The sequence below is a fragment of the Myodes glareolus genome, chromosome 16 (assembly GCF_982192425.1).
Source record: "Myodes glareolus chromosome 16, mMyoGla1.1, whole genome shotgun sequence".
Lineage (NCBI taxonomy): Eukaryota > Metazoa > Chordata > Mammalia > Rodentia > Cricetidae > Myodes > Myodes glareolus.
Window position 1 is genome coordinate 67,346,245 of NC_142041.1, and position 16,806 is coordinate 67,363,050.

Consider the following 16,806-nt stretch of genomic DNA (forward strand, 5'->3'; position numbering starts at 1 on the left):
CACCCTGAATGTTGGAATGAAAGGCATTAGAATCAAGCCTGTAAAATAAGGGGGAGGGGAGGAGGCCTTTTGTCCTGTGACAGGATGTGAGTCAGGGTATTTACAGCCGGCCATGGGGTCTCCAGCTAGGAAAGCAGATAAGAAAAACAGGATGCTCCTGGACAACCCCCTCCTTGGTATTTAGGTGAAAGGTCAAGAATTTGCCACTGAGCGCGCACTCTTAGCCTTATTTGAATTGACCAATGGAATGAATCCCCATAACCACGCTTTTCGCTTCTGTACCCACGCTTTTGCTCTCCTATAAGAACCCCTCACCCCAACCTGGGGGCGCAAGTCTTCCGAGAGACCTTGTCGCCCCAGGTACCTGTGTATTCGAATAAACCTCTTGCTGTTTGCATCCGTAAGTGTGGTTTCGTCTGATTCGTGGGTCCGGGGGTCTCTCTCGAAAGGAAGATAACCCTTGGGGGTCTTTCATTTGGTGCATGAGCCGGGAATCCTGAGGCCCCCCACCCAGGGACCATCGACCACCTTCGGGAGGTAAGCTGGCCAGCATTCTATATGTCCTATGTCCTGTAAATGTCTCACGTCTTTTGCGTTTGAATGTTGCGCTGCGAATTTGAATTCTGTTTGATTCAGCTGAGTCGATCTGTATCTGGCGGGTCTCAGAAGGGACTGACGGGTCCGAACTACCCCCCCCCCCCCGCAACCCTGGAAGATGTTCCGAGGGTGTCTGGTCTGTCTGGAGCCTGATTTTTCGGGGCTCATCTGTCAGAACCCACGACCAGAGCCGGACTTTTTGGGTCACCACCCTTGTCCGAGGGTCACGTGGTTCTTCTGGGAGGCCAATCGTCCAGACCTTCTCCGAAGCCTCCGTCTGAATTTCTGCTTTCGGTGTTTCGCTGAAGCCGCGCAGCGCGTCTGATTGTCAATCTGTTTGTCTTATTGTTCATTTTTGTGGTCTGTCTGTTCGTTTATTGGAATACTAACATGGGACAGTCGCTAACTACTCCTTTAAGCCTTACTCTAGACCACTGGTCGGACGTCTCTAACCGAGCGAGCAATCGGTCGCTTGAGGTCAAGAAGAAAAAATGGCGGACTTTCTGTTCCTCGGAATGGCCCGCATTCAACCTGGGCTGGCCGCGGGATGGCACCTTTGACTGAAACATTATCTTGCAGGTTAAAGAACGGGTCTTCGATAAAGGACCCCATGGACACCCTGACCAGGTCGCTTATATCGTCACCTGGGAAAGTTTGGCTTATGATCCACCCCCCTGGGTGGCTCCCTTTATTTCTCCAGACAAACCCCAACCTTCCCTAAGCCTCATTCCCTCGGCCCCGAATCCTCCTTTGCCCTCCCCTCCTTCGCCTTCCCTACCTAAACCCCTTACTCCTATGGCCTCCTCTCTTTATCCCACACTGACGAAGAAGGGGACCCTCAAGCCTTCTGTCCTCCCCCCTGACCCAAATGCCCCTCTCGTAGACCTCCTATCCGACGAAGATCCTCCTCCCTATAATCCCCAGGAGGAGCCCGGAGATCGTGAGGCTGACTCTGTGACGCCCTCGTCACAGAACTCCCTGCCTGTTGCCTCTCCCGTCGCAAGCAGGCTCTGGGGAAAGCGTGAACCATCTCCCCCAGACTCAACTTCCCGAGCATTTCCCTTGCGACAGGGAAATGACGGCCAACTTCAATACTGGCCCTTTTCCGCCTCTGAGCTATACAATTGGAAACAACACAATCCCCCTTTTTCTAAAGACCCCATAGCATTAACTAACCTAATAGAATCTATTCTGACCACCCACCAGCCAACATGGGATGACTGTCAACAGCTTTTACAGGCTCTCCTCACTTCTGAGGAGAAACAAAGAGTCCTCGTAGAGGCACGGAAGCAGGTCCTAGGAGATGATGGAAGGCCAACCCAGTTGCCCAATGAGATCGATGCCGCCTTCCCTCTCACCAGGCCTGACTGGGATCACGCTACGGTTGCAGGTAGGATGCACCTACGCCTTTACCGCCAGTTGCTCATAGCGGGTCTCCGAGGGCTGGTCGCCGCCCCACCAATTTGGCACAGGTAAAGCAGACAATCCAAGGGGCAGATGAGTCTCCAGCAGCATTTTTGGAAAGACTTAAGGAAGCATATCGTATGTATACGCCTTATGATCCTGAGGACCCAGGGCAGGCTACTGGTATGTAGATGTCTTTTATTTGCCAGTCTGCACCCGACATTAGGAACAAGTTACAGAGGTTGGAGAATTTGCAGGGATATACACTGCAAGATCTACTTAAGGAAGCCGAGAAAATCTTTAATAAGAGGGAGACTCAAGAGGAAAGGGAGGACCGTATCCATAGAGAAAAAGAAGAAAGGGAGGACAGATTAAGAAGGGAAGCAGAGGAGAAGGAGGATGCTAGAGACAGAAAGAGAAATAGGGAACTGAGTCGTCTCTTGGCCGCCGTAGTTCAGGGACAGGACAGCCGAAAGGGAGACAGGATGGGAGAACGGAGAGGCCCTCGCGTGAAACCCGACCAATGCGCCTACTGCAAGGAAAGAGGGCATTGGGCAAAGGACTGCCCTAAGAAGACCCGCAGACCCAGAGGCCCCAAACCACAAGCCTCACTCCTAGCCCTAGATGAAGACCAGAGAAGTCGGGACCAGGAGCCCCCCCTGAGCCCAGGATAACACTCGATGTCGGGGGGCAGCCAGTTACCTTCCTAGTGGATACAGGTGCTCAGCATTCAGTTCTTACCCAGTCATCAGGCCCGCTCAGTGAACGAACTGCTTGGGTACAAGGGGCCACAGGCGGAAGAAGATATCGTTGGACCACCGAACGGAAGGTACAACTAGCAACTGGTAAAGTAACTCACTCCTTCCTACATGTCCCAGACTGCCCCTATCCCTTACTAGGGCAAGACTTACTCACCAAACTGAAAGCCCAAATTCACTTTGAGGGGGCAGGGGCTTGAGTGTCGGGTCCAAATGGAAACCCCCTCCAAGTCTTGACCTTACAATTGGAAGACGAATACCGACTATATGAGCAGGACTCTAAGACACAAGGATCCAGGGATTTGGACATATGGCTTACAGAGTACCCACTGGCATGGGCCGAGACTGGGGGTATGGGGCTAGCCCTACAGCAGCCCCCTTTGATCGTAGACCTGAAGGCCACAGCCACCCCAGTCTCAGTCAAACAATACCCCATGTCGAATGAGGCCTACCAGGGGATAAGACCTCATATAAAGAGACTATTAGAACAAGGTATTCTGACTCCCTGTCGGTCACCTTGGAATACCCCCCTCCTCCCAGTAAAGAAACCAGGGACAGAGGATTATCGACTGGTACAGGACCTCAGGGAAGTTAATAAGAGGGTTGAAGACATACACCCGACCATCCCCAATCCACATAATTTACTAAGCACCCTGCCACCATCTCACACCTGGTATACGGTGCTAGACTTGAAGGATGCCTTCTTCTGTCTCAGATTAAGCCCCAAAAGCCAACCCCTTTTCACCTTCGAATGGAAGGACCCCGAATTGGGAATTTCAGGCCAACTGACTTGGACCCGGCTCCCATAAGGTTTTAAGAATAGTCCCACGCTCTTTGACGAGGCCTTGCACTGGGACCTTGCAGACTTCAGAGTTCAACACCCGTCATTGATCCTGCTCCAGTACGTGGACGACCTTCTACTGGTAGCCTCCACAGAACATGACTGCCGACAAGGTACGGGGGCCCTATTGTGAACTCTGGGACGGCTGGGCTATCGAGCATCTGCCAAAAAGGCCCAGATATGCCAGACTGAGGTGACCTATTTGGGATATAAATTAAAAGAAGGGCAGTGTTGGCTTACAGCAGCACGCAAAGAGACTGTATCCCATATACCCGCACCTCAAGACCATCGCCAGCTGAGGGAATTCCTGGGGACTGCCGGGTTCTGCCGCTTATGGATACCAGGCTTCGCAGAAATGGCAGCTCCTCTCTACCCCCTCACAAAGCAGGGGGTACCATTCGGATGGACAGATAAACAACAAAAGGCTTTTGAGGACATCAAACGCACCCTCCTGTCCTCTCCAGCACTGAGCCTGCCTGACATCACTAAACCATTCGAACTATTCGTTGATGAAAAACAAGGTTATGCCAAGGGGGTTTTGACCCAAAGGCTTGGGCCATGGAAACGCCCTGTCACATACTTATCAAAGAAATTAGACCCAGTAGCCTCAGGCTGGCCCCCTTGTCTGCAGATGGTGGCAGCCATTGCCGTCCTTATTAAGGATGCTGGCAAACTGACTTTGGGACAGCCCTTGACCATTCTGGCACCCCATGCCGTCAAGGCCTTGATTAGGCAGCCCCCTGACCGGTGGCTCTCCAACACCCGCATGACCCACTACCAATCCTTGCTGTTGGATACGGACCGAGTCCAGTTCGGACCTATAGTCGCCCTTAATCCGGTGACTTTGCTACCCACACCGGAAGGGCCAAACCAGCATGACTGCCTTCAGATCCTCGTGGAAATGCATGGAACCCGGACGGACTTGACTGATCAGCCCCTCCCAGATGCGGACCACACCTGGTACACCGATGGGAGCAGTTATTTACTGAATGGAGAATGCAGGGCGGGAGCCGCAGTTACCACGGAGACCCAGGTAATCTGGGCCAGTGCCTTACCCAACAGCACCTCGGCCCAACGAGCTGAACTCATCACTCTGACTCAAACCCTTAAATTGGCAGAAGGTAAGAAGCTGAATGTTTATACTGATAGTCGGTATGCTTTCGCCACCGCACACGTACATGGAGAAATATACCGGAGACGAGGGCTCTTAACCTCAGAAAGCAAGGAAATTAAAAATAAAGCAGAGATTCTTGCTCTATTAGAGGCCTTATTCCTCCCCAAGAGACTGAGCATTATGCATTGCCCCAGACACCAAAAAGGAGATCACACCAAGGCCAGAGGAAATCGGTGGGCAGATGAAGCGGCCCGAGAGGCTGCTTTGGGACCACAGATTCTCCCCCTAGTATCCGAGCCCGTCCAATCCACAATAGACTGGGCCTATGATAAAGAGGACATACACCTACTCCGAAAATTGGGGGCAGAATATAACCCAGCGAATAGACGCTGGATTTATCGGGGAAAAATAGCAGTGCCCATTATCGGCGAATCAATACCACACCAGTTATGTTTTAAGGGGTTATTTATTTTGGGGGGTAAAACTTACATACACCATAAACCGTCAGGAAGGGAGCCTAGTCGCAGGAGCCGGGAGCAGGAGCCAGGAGCAAGCACCGGAACCAAGAGCCGAAACCAAGAGGGCCTGATCCGGATCTGCTTCTCTTTTTAAAAGAGAAATATACCACGCCCCAGTGGGCTGGTATTTCAGCAGCTATTGGCTGATGGAGCGGAAGTCGCTCCCCGCTGCACTGTGGGCTCATATTTCAGCGACTATTGGTTGAGGCAGCGGAAGTTACTCCCACAACACCTCCCCCTTTTGTTTAAGTAAGAGAGTTCTAAGCCTACTACGAAATTATATACAGTTAAGTACAAACCTACACAATTATATGCAATAAATACAAATATCCTATTCTAACTAGCTTAAGTCTTGTATAAGAAATAACTTGGCCACGTCATGAAAAGAAAGTAACTACGTTTATATAATCTTCAATCCCATCAAAGATCTGAGAAGGGAAATAATGTTACCTGAGTAATTAGGAAGTGCAATCAAACTTCCAGAACATGTAACAAATCACATAGACAACTGGCTACCTGGGCAAACACCCAAAATCACGTTTGCAGTGTTGAAGCAACCAACTTTGGCTAAGGCCTAACGTAACTGACATACCATTTTCAAAGGCAAGGAACTTTTCAAAACTATCTTACCCTGTCTTGGCAGGATATGACAGTCTTGTTTTATCCATTTACGGATACTCTGTAACTCTGTCAGTAGTTGAGGTATGGGCATTTCTTTACCCAAAGGCCAGTTCTGCCAAGAAGAAAGGCTCCAGGTGGAGTGTCTTTGGTGCTCAACATTCTCTCGGGAATAGATCAGTGTTGCCAGGAGCGATTGTGTCTCCCTACCACAGAACTCTGAGTTAGATTAAAGGCCATTTTCTACAGCTCTTTGAAGAGGTTGAAGATTATCTATCTATACTGAATATAATGTCTATGTATCTAAAGAACCTGATTAGTCTAATTATAAATGACAAACTTAGATGACTATTGATCTATATTATTCTCAATATCTATCTAACTTAAAGACTGAAATAGTAAACAACTGTGCAATAAATGGGGACAATATGACCTCCAAATATAAACAATGTGCAAGTATACATTGCAATATGGTAAATATATATATATATATATCAATACATAAACAATATATAAGTATCTTAATCAGAGGTAGAAGTGTACAATGCAATATGGTAAAATATACATATATCAATACAATATATATGTCAATACATAAAAATGTTTTAAACAGAGGTAGAAGCATGCATGCATGCATAAAATAGTCAACATAATTTAAGTTTGTATCAATATATAAGAATCAATACCAACATAATTTAAGTTTGTATCAATATATAAGAATCAATACCAATATATTTGTCTAAAAACAATAACTCACAAGTACAAAGCTATTATCCCATAATCCAATTATCCCTCTTTTTTTTTAAGTATTCCTGAGCTTATAAAATTCCTCCCCCAACCCTCAACCCTATACTAATTATAACCAACCCCTAAATGATGTCCCTAAACCCAAGGACAAACTTTACTGGGAGAGGGGACGTCGTTCTCTAGAATTACTTCCAGCTGTCATGGGGGTGATGTTCTTTCTGGGGGAATACTGTGAAAGCAAAATGATGGTTAAATTTCAAGATCAATGTCTTTTAAAATTGCAAATAGTCTCTGAGTATTTTGTGGAGGACTGGCCAGAATGTTGTACAAGATGTGCATCATTTCAGCTAACCACATTGGAATCGTCTTGTGCAGCTGGTACTCAAAACAGGTCTTGCAGTAGCGCTATCAGTATCATGATGTCATATCAACCAGGTGGAGTTGTTGTTATGGGGCCCCATCTTCTTCCTGGAAACTTCAAATGTCACTGCAGGAAAAACTTATTGTTCATTGTGGAAAACTTAAACATTAATCACATATATTAATCATATATTAATATCATATATTATATGATTATAATAATATATAATCATATATTAATCATATAGACATATACAGACATACATATATTCAATAAAAGACATGATAGATATATTTAATGAAAGGTATGATAGATATGAAGAAAAGTAAAGATGTTTTCTAAACTCATATTCCTTTCTGTCCCATATCATGGCTCTTGACATGAGACAGAAACTCCAGAAACTCTGGGTTTTTCTTTTAACAACAGGCTTGGAATTAGAGAGGGACTGAGCCAGAGTCCAACTCTAAAACCAGCTCTATAAATTTAGAAATATGATTTAGTATATTTTACTTACAGAACCTATTCAGTTTTCTTGATAGTCCTTATTGGGCCATTATTTTCCATCTGTCAGTATTCAGATATCAAGGGTCCCTTGAACTTTTCAAAAATCAGTGTTTTCCTGTCGAGATAAGAACAGAACCCTGCCCCCATTCTATATGTTTTTCTTACCAACTGTATGAATATCATCATTGTGGATGAGCTGTCATTTCTCCTTTCCAAGAGGTTTCTCCTCTTCAAATCGAACCTTTATTAATTTTGATGGTATCCACAATTTTTCTTCTCCTGTGGAAACAAGAGCAAAACCCCTTCCCCAACGTAGCACATCTCCTGGCCTCCATTGAGAGGTCAGCACGTCTTTGAAATAAACAGGTTGGTTTAGTTCAGAAGTTTTTTCCATTATCCAATGCCTCTCTGCTGCTGTTGTTCCTTTCTCATTAGCATTAAGAAAATTCAAGGTTAATAAAGCATTATGCAATCTATTTCTGGGGGTATCTTTCGTCCCTTTCTTTTTCTTTAGCATATCCTTTATAGTACGATTTGATCTTTCTATAACTGCTTGACCTGTAGGATTGTATGGTATACCTGTAACATGCTTAATATTATAATAAGCAAAAAATCGTTTCATTTTCTAGATACATAAGCTGGACCATTATCTGTTTTTATTTGTGAAGGTATACCCATAATGGCCATAACTTCTAATAAATGTGTGATTACTGAGTCAGCTTTTTCTGAGCTTAAAGCGGTTGCCCACTGAAAGCCTGAAAAAGTGTCAATGGTGTGATGTACATATTTTAACTTGCCAAATTCTGGAAAGTGAAACACATCCATCTGCCAAATTTCATTCCTTTTAATACCCTTTGGATTAGTCCCTGCAGGCAATGGTGTTTTGTTATAAAAAGAGGAAGTAGGGCATTTCTTTACAATCTCCTTAGCTTGTTGCCATGTAATAGAAAACTCTTTTTTCAAGCCTTTGCTATTGACATGATGTTTTTTATGAAATTCAGATGCCTCCAGCACACTACCAATCAATAATTGATCAATATCTGCATTACCTTGTGCTAGAGGACCTGGCAGACCCGTATGGGATCGGATATGCATTATATACATAGGGCAGAGCCTGTTTCTGATCATGTCTTGTACCTGGATAAACAATGAGGTCAGTTCTGTATCATCAGGTAAAAATTCAGCAGTTTCAATATGCAAAATAACTCTTTCTGCATATTGTGAGTCAGTAATTATATTAAGAGGTTCTTTAAAATCCCTAAGCACCATAAGGATGGCATATAATTCTGCCTTCTGGACAGAATCATAAGGACTTTGTTCCACTTTACTCAATTCTTCTGATTTGTAACCTGCTTTCCCTGATTTATTAGCATCGGTATAAAATGTATGGGCTCCGGTTATTGGAGCATCATAGACAATTCGAGGGAGGATCCAAGAAGTTCTCTTTATAAAGTTAAGTCTCTTGCTTTTTGGGTAATTGTTATTGATTTCTCCCAAAAAATTAGCACAAGCTCTTTGCCATGGTTCATTGTCTTCCCACAACTTTTTTATCTCATCAGCAGTGAAAGGCACTATAATTTCTGCTGGGTCTATACCTGCTAATTGACGAAGTCTCAATTTTCCTTTTATAATCAATTCAGAGACTTTTTCCACATAAGTTTTTAATTTTTTACTTGGTTTGTGTGGTAAGAAGATCCATTCTAAAATAGTATCTTCCCTCTGCTTTAAAATTCCTGTAGGAGAAATTCTGGAAGGTAATATAACTAAGAATGCAACTAAGATTTGGATCCACCCTATCTACATGTGCCTCCTGTAATTTTTCCTCAACCATCATCAGTTCCTTTTCTGCTTCAGCTGTTAACTCTGGGACTATTCAAATCTTTGTCACCATCTAAGGTTTTGTTTAAATGAATTATTAGATCAGGTGTTATCCCAACAGCTGGTTGTAGACTGGAAATGTCTCCCAATAATCTTTGAAAGTCATTAAGAGTTCGTAACCGGTCTCTCCTGATTTGTGCCTTTTGAGTCTTAATTCTTTGTAAGCCTATTTCATAACCTAAATAATTAACAGAATCTCCTCTCTGAATTTTTTCAGGAGCAATTTGCAATCCCCATTTAGGTAATACTAGTTTTACTTCTTCAAACAGCCTTTCTAAGGTATCTTTGTTTTGATCAGATATCAGGATATCATCCATATAGTGGTATATTATGGACTTAGGAAATTGTTTGCGTATAATTTTCAATGGTTGGCTTACAAAATATTGGCACAGGGTGGGAGAGTTCAACATTCCCTGTGGGAGGACGGTCTACTGGTACCTCCTTGCAGGCTGAGAGTTATTATAGGTAGGCACTGTGAAGGCAAACTTTTCTCTATCTTTTTCTTGTAATGGTATAGTGAAGAAACAATCTTTCAGATCAATAACTATAAGAGGCCATCCCTTTGGTAACAGGGAGGGCAGAGGAATTCCAGATTGCAGAGGGCCCATAGGTTGAATAACCTTGTTGATAGCTCTAAGATCTGTCACCATTCTCCATTTACCAGATTTTTTCTTAACAACAAACACAGGAGAGTTTCAAGGGCTGGTAGATTCTTCTATATGTCCAGCATCTAATTGCTCTTGTACCAGCTGTTCTAAAGCCTGTAACTTTTCCTCAGCTAAAGGCCACTGTTTAGTCCATATTGGTTTCTCAGTCAACCATTGTAGAGGCATGGCTGTTGGTACCTCTGAAGAGCCATCAATTGTGTTGTGTTCTTGTATAGCTCTAATGGCTGGTTTCCGCCATCTGTAATATCTTGTAATATTGTCCTCAGAAATATAGGCTCTGGAAGCAGCAGGAATGTTAATTTGGGTGTTCCATTGCTGCAATAGGTCACGGCCCCATAAATTCACTGCAATATTTGCTACATATGGCCTTAGTTTTCCTATTTGTCTGTCTGGACCTATACAATTGACCCATCTTGTGCTTTGTCTTACTCGAGATAGGGTTCCAATTCCTAAGAACTGAATATCTACCTCCTGAAGAGGCCAATGCGAATGCCAAGACTCTGGTGTAATGATACTTACATCCACACCTGTGTCCAGTAAGCCAGTAATAAGTTTGCCATTTACACACACTCTTAGCTGTGGTCTTTGTTCATTTATAGAAGTCTGCCATAATATTCGTTTACTTTGTCCTCTTAGATTTCTTGATTCATTCACCACATTTCACTCATCCTTCAGGCCGTTATTGCTTTTAACAGCAGGCATGGGGCATTCTAATTTCCCTGAAGAGGCATGTTCTCTGCAGTGATCGGAAATGACTGGACCACATTTGCCATGGGGGCCTTCGAGAGGCCCCCTATTGAGTTTCCCGATGGCAACGGGTTGCCCTGTTTATCTTTTGTTGACCTACACTCATTCGTCCAATGCCTGCCCTTTCCACATCTCCTACATAAACCTGAAGGCTGAGTCCTCCTATTCCTGTTATTCCTAGAAGAGGCATTATTCCTGGAATTCCATTGTCTGCAGTCCCTTTTCATGTGTCCCATTTTGCCACAATGAAAGCATTTTGTAATCTGATGTCTCCTTTTACCTTTGGAAATTGCTTCTTGTACCCATGTTTCATTGCCATAATCAAATGTATCAACATTCATTGTATGTAAAACCCATTCGTCCAAAGGCGCTGATCTGAGCTTTAAAGGCCCCAGGATCCTTTTGCATTCTACATTGGCATTCTCATAAGCCAAAGACTCAATTACTATATTTCTTGCTTCTGGATCAGGTATCCCTATTTGTACAGCCTTAGTTAGTCGTTGCAAAAAGTCACTAAAGGGTTCTCTCTGACCCTGTTTGACCCTGACATACGTTTCTACTCTCTGACCTGAGTCTTGAACCCTGTCCCAGGCCCTTAGAGCTGCTGTAGCACATATGGATAAAATGTTTTCATCATAAAGAGCTTGTTCCTGAGGATCAGAGTAAGGTCCGTCCCCTAGAATTTGATCAAGAGAAACCTCAATTCCTTTCGCTGATTCTTGTTGTTGTAAAAGTCTGGACTCTTGTTTGAATAGGCATTTGAAATGCCATAAAGGTCTGTTCTCAAGGACAGCTGATGTGAGCTGGTTCCAATCTTGAGGGGTGGCCCTGTTGCTCAGAGCCCAGGATTTTAACATCTCCCTAACAAAGGATGAATGTAGTCCATAATTCACAATTGCTTGTTTAAATTCTTTCAGATCATTCATACGTATAGGCTCCCATGTATGTTCTTTAATGACCTTAGGGGTTTTGGAGCCAGTTATCTTTTCTGATGTTATTACTGGAAAGGCAGGTATAACTCTATGTAGACTGAGAGTCTTTTGAGGTGAAGGTTGCCTTTCTACCTTTTGCTCCTGTTCATCAGAGTCTATGATTTCCTCAATCTTATTAAATCTGCTCACCATTGCCTTCTGTAAGTCCTGAATCTCCTGTCCAGTATTATGCTCCAAAGCCTTCATTAACGATTCTAAGGCATGGAGCTTGTCCGTCAGAGACACTATTTCCTCCTTGGACACAATCACCTTCATTGATAATTCCAAGGCGTGGAGCTTGTCCGTTAGAGATACGATATCCTCCTTGGACATAATCCTCATGGCATGTACTGTGCCTTCTTGTATGGAAATCTTGTCAATTAATCTATCATGCCCTTTTGATAAAGTCCGATTTTCACATTCAATGGTCATAACCCTCTCAGCTAATGTTTCAGCACTTACAGTCATGGACTGGAGGTTATGAGTCATTTTGGTTGTCCCCTCCTCCAGAGCAGTGACGCTCCCTTCTAAAGAAGCAATATCAGACTGTACCTTCTTGATATTTTGGTCAGTCGACCGAGTCATATCAAACAAAGATCTAGTCTCCTCCTTGAGAACTCCAAACTCTGATCTAGTCTCCTGCTTGAAAACTCCAAACTCTGATCTAGTCTCCTGCTTAAAAACTCCAAACTCTGATCTAGTTTCCTCCTTGAAAACTCCAAACTCTGATCTAGTTTCCTCCTTGAAATCTCCAAACTCTGATCTAGTTTCCTCCTTGAAAACTCCAAACTCTGATCTAGTTTCCTCCTTGAAATCTCCAAACTCTGATCTAGTTTCTTCCTTGAAATCTCCAAACTCTTTTTTGAAAAGGTTGGTATCAGTCTGAATTGTTCTTAAGGTTTTAATCTCTGCCCTCAGCATTGTAGATTCAGTCTGTAAGGACTGTATCTTTCTTATAAAATAGCCAAACACCAGAAAATCAACAGATCCCAGCAATAACAAAGTAAGAGGAATATCTGAGACATCCTTCAGAATATCCTCCATAGCACAATTGAAAAAAACCATTGAACTTTTGGATAGTAATATTTTCCGACATTTTCAATCAAAGGAAATTGTACTTGTATGTATGTATGTATGTACTTATTTTCAACCGAAAAGAAAAATCTTACCTGTAATGACCGTTGCCTGCCAGTAGGAGGTGGGGCGCACCTGAATCCACGTGGCAGTGGTGTTGATTGAGAAAGTAAACTCTAGAATATATACACTCAAATCCAGAGGTTAAATCCACAGATCACAAAAGGTCAGAGAGCTTCTAGTGGCCAATAAACAAGGCAATAAACAAGGCCCTGCTGCTCTGCTCAACCGGATGCAGAGGGTCATGACACAGCCACTGTGCTGTTGCTAAAGAGGCCTAGTGCTTTGGGCCCCGTGTCCCTGTGCTGGGATTAAGGGTCAAGCTGCTTGCAGCACTCCTAATCAGTTATGGCGGATGGCAGGGGTTTCAAACAGCTTGCTGGAACTTCAAAGGGAGCTTGCTCTGTGAGCTCTTTGACTCACGTTCCAAGGAGAAATTTAAAAATCCGTGCCGAACAGGGCAAAGTAAGCCGGCAGAGACTGTCCGGACCTGTGTATCCTGGGAGGCCGAGCTGGGGGTGGGGGGGTGGGGCGGTTCTTAAACCAAACGTTGGGCGTCAATTATCGGCGAATCAATCCCACACCAGTTATGTTTTAAGGGGTTATTTATTTTGGGGGGTAAAACTTACATACACCATAAACCGTCAGGAAGGGAGCCTAGTCGCAGGAGCCGGGAGCAGGAGCCAGGAGCAAGCACCAGAACCAAGAGCTGGAACCAAGAGGGCCTGATCCGGATCTGCTTCTCTTTTTAAAAGAGAAATATACCACGCCCCAGTGGGCTGGTATTTCAGCAGCTATTGGCTGACGGAGCAGAAGTCGCTCCCCGCTGCACTGTGGGCTCATATTTCAGCGACTATTGGTTGAGGCAGCGGAAGTTACTCCCACAACAGCCCATAAAAATAACCCAGGAACTTATAGACTACTTACATAAGTTGACCCATTTGGGTACGAAGAAAATGAAAACCCTCCTAGACAGAATGGAAACTGGACAATACCTCTTGAACAGGGACAGGGCACTCCAATGGGCAACAGACAATTGCAGGGCCTGTGCCCAAGTCAATGCAGGCCACTCAAAAGCCCTCCAAGGGGTACGCCTCAGAGGACATTGGCCCGGTGTCCACTGGGAAATAGACTTTACTGAAGTTAAACCTGGCTTATATGGGTACAGGTACCTGCTGGTTTTTATAGACACCTTTTCAGGATGGGTAGAGGCCTATCCCACCAAACATGAAACGGCCAAGATGGTTGCCAAGAAGCTATTAGAAGAAATTTTTCCCCGATATGGTATGCCAAAGGTATTGGGATCTGATAACGGGCCAGCCTTCGTCTCCCAGGTAAGTCAGTTGGTGGCCAAGTTACTGGGGATTGATTGGAGATTACATTGTGCTTATAGACCCCAGAGTTCAGGACAAGTAGAACGTATGAATAGAACTATTAAGGAGACTTTGTCTAAATTAACGCTCGCAACTGGCTTGAAGGATTGGGTGTTGCTCCTGCCCCTGGCCCTATATCGGGCCAGGAACACTCCCGGGCCACATGGCCTTACCCCTTTTGAAATATTATATGGGGCACCGCCTCCAGCCATACATTTCTTTGACATGGACATTGCAGACTATGCTAACTCCCCTTCTCTACAAGCCCACTTGCAGGCCCTGCAGCTGGTACAACAAGAGGTCTGGAAACCCCTAGCAGCCGCCTACCAAGACAACCTTAACCAGCCAGTGGCACCTCATCCATACCAGATCAGGGACACTGTTTGGGTCCGTAGACATCAAACTAAGAACCTGGAACTGCGCTGGAAGGGACCGTACACTGTTCTCCTGACCACCCCAACGGCGCTCAAGGTGGACGGAATTGCTGCCTGGATCCACGCCTCACAAGTGAAAGCCGCCAGCCCAGAACAACAGATGGCCAGCCAAAAGGAAGGATGGAAGATCCAACGCTCCCAAAACCCCTTAAAGATAAAACTGGTTCGAAAATGATTTTATGGGCATTAGTCTTTCCCATGTTGATCTTGGGATCCATGGGGGCTCCTAATGGAAGCTCCCACGCAATTTATTCCTTAACTTGGCAGATTATTTCCCAGACTGGGGAGGTAGTCTAGAAGACGACTGGCCAACATGCCCTCAATACTTGGTGGCCTCCCCTCACCTCAGATTTTTGTCAGCTAGCTGCGGGACTAGACTCTTGGGACATAGCCACCACTGACTATAATCAATTAACGAAAAGCATGCCGCCAACGGGGGGAGGATCTGTAGGCTGCTCCAACCCCAGGCGAAGATGTCGATTAGCAGAGACCGACTTTTATGTCTGCCCCCGGGATGGCCGAGATCGAGCTACGGCTTACAAGTGTGGGGGATATAATGAAATGTTCTGTGCGGCTTGGGGATATGAAACGACTGGGGATGCCTACTGAAAACCCCATTCCAGCTGGGATAAGATCAGGGTGACCCGTGGCTGGGAGATAGAGACATGGGATGAGGAGTACTTTCCAGAGTATTGCCAGCTCTCCAAATGTGGAACTGATGGAAAATGTTTGCCCCTCAATATCACCTTCACTGAACAAGGTAAAAAGGCCACTGAATGGCAACAAGGGTATACTTGGGGGCTCAGATGGTACTTGGAGTCCACAGACAGGGGGTTGACTTTCAAAATACAGCTCAAAGCTGAGGCCATAGTTTCCCGGGCGATAGGACCCAACCAGGTCCTGGCAGATCGTTGGCCCCCATTTTTAGCCAAAGCTCCAGCTACCCCTGGACTGACTAGCCTTACCACCGCTCCCACCACCACCCTTGCCCCCCTAGTGGCCGCAATTGAGCCGGAGGGAGGAACAGGAGATCGTCTTTTGAACCTCATTAGGGGGGCTTACCAGGCCTTAAATCACTCGGACCCGGATCGGGCCCATGATTGCTGGCTCTGCCTTAATTCAAGTCCCCCATATTATGAGGGGATAGCTCTCAGGGGCAACTATAGCAATGTCACCTCGCCACCCCCCATCTGCCAGAGCATGAACCATCATCTAACCCTTACTCAGGTGACAGGTACTGGAGCTTGCATAGGAGCTGCATCTGGCCAGCCCTTTTGCACCTCAACCGTGCCCGTTATCAAGGGAAACTATTATCTAGTCCCACCAAATGGGACTCTCTGGGCCTGTAATACTGGCCTAACCCCCTGTGTTTCAGCAATGGTATTCAAACAAACGCATGAATATTGTGTCTTGGTACAAATTTGGCCGCGCATCATGTACCACTCAGATGAGGCGGTCCTCCAATATTATGAATACCTTCCCCTGAGGGAAAGACGGGAAGCTATTACCCTGACCCTGGCCGTACTCCTAGGGGTGGGGGGCGTTGCTGCAGGGATAGGTACGGGGGTCGCCGCTCTAGTACGCACGGACCAATATATGCTTTTACATCAAGCTATGAATGAGGACCAAAGGGCTCTTGAGAAGTCGGTTAGAACCCTGACAGAATCAGTAGCTTCCCTATCAGAGGTGGTACTACAAAATAGGAGAGGACTAGATCTGCTCTTTCTAAAGGAGGGAGGCCTTTGTGCGGCCTTAAAGGAAGAATGTTGTTTTTATGCCGATAAAACCGGCGTAGTGACTGAAACTCTAGATAAACTAAAAGAAAGGCTAGAAAAACGTAAAAAAGAATTTGAAGCCCAGCAGACATGGTACGAAGGGCTTTGGAACCGATCTCCATGGTTCACCACCCTAATTTCTTCCTTAATGGGACCCATAATTCTTTTAATGTTAATTCTTACGTTCGGCCCTTGCATTTTAAATCGGTTGATTCAATTTGTTAAGGATAGACTTTCGGTTGTTCAAGCCCTGGTCTTAACTAGCCAATACCAAAGAGTAAATCAAAGAGAAACAGAGATCCTATAAACACTTGCATAACAGGTTTTTTTTAAAAAAAATGGGGGAATGAAAAGGAAAAAAGAA

General features: G+C 45.1%; 1 protein-coding gene across 1 annotated transcript; it reads left to right on the top strand.

The window, feature by feature from the left end:
- Positions 1-715: 715 nt before the first annotated feature.
- LOC148119601 (uncharacterized) lies at positions 716-14,351 on the top strand. The gene is given in 6 exon segments (XM_087897280.1): positions 716-916; positions 1,177-2,038; positions 2,041-2,655; positions 2,658-5,141; positions 13,833-14,114; positions 14,117-14,351. Coding segments are annotated over 6 exon segments (4,497 nt in total). The 3' UTR covers positions 14,170-14,351.
- Positions 14,352-16,806: the final 2,455 nt, after the last annotated feature.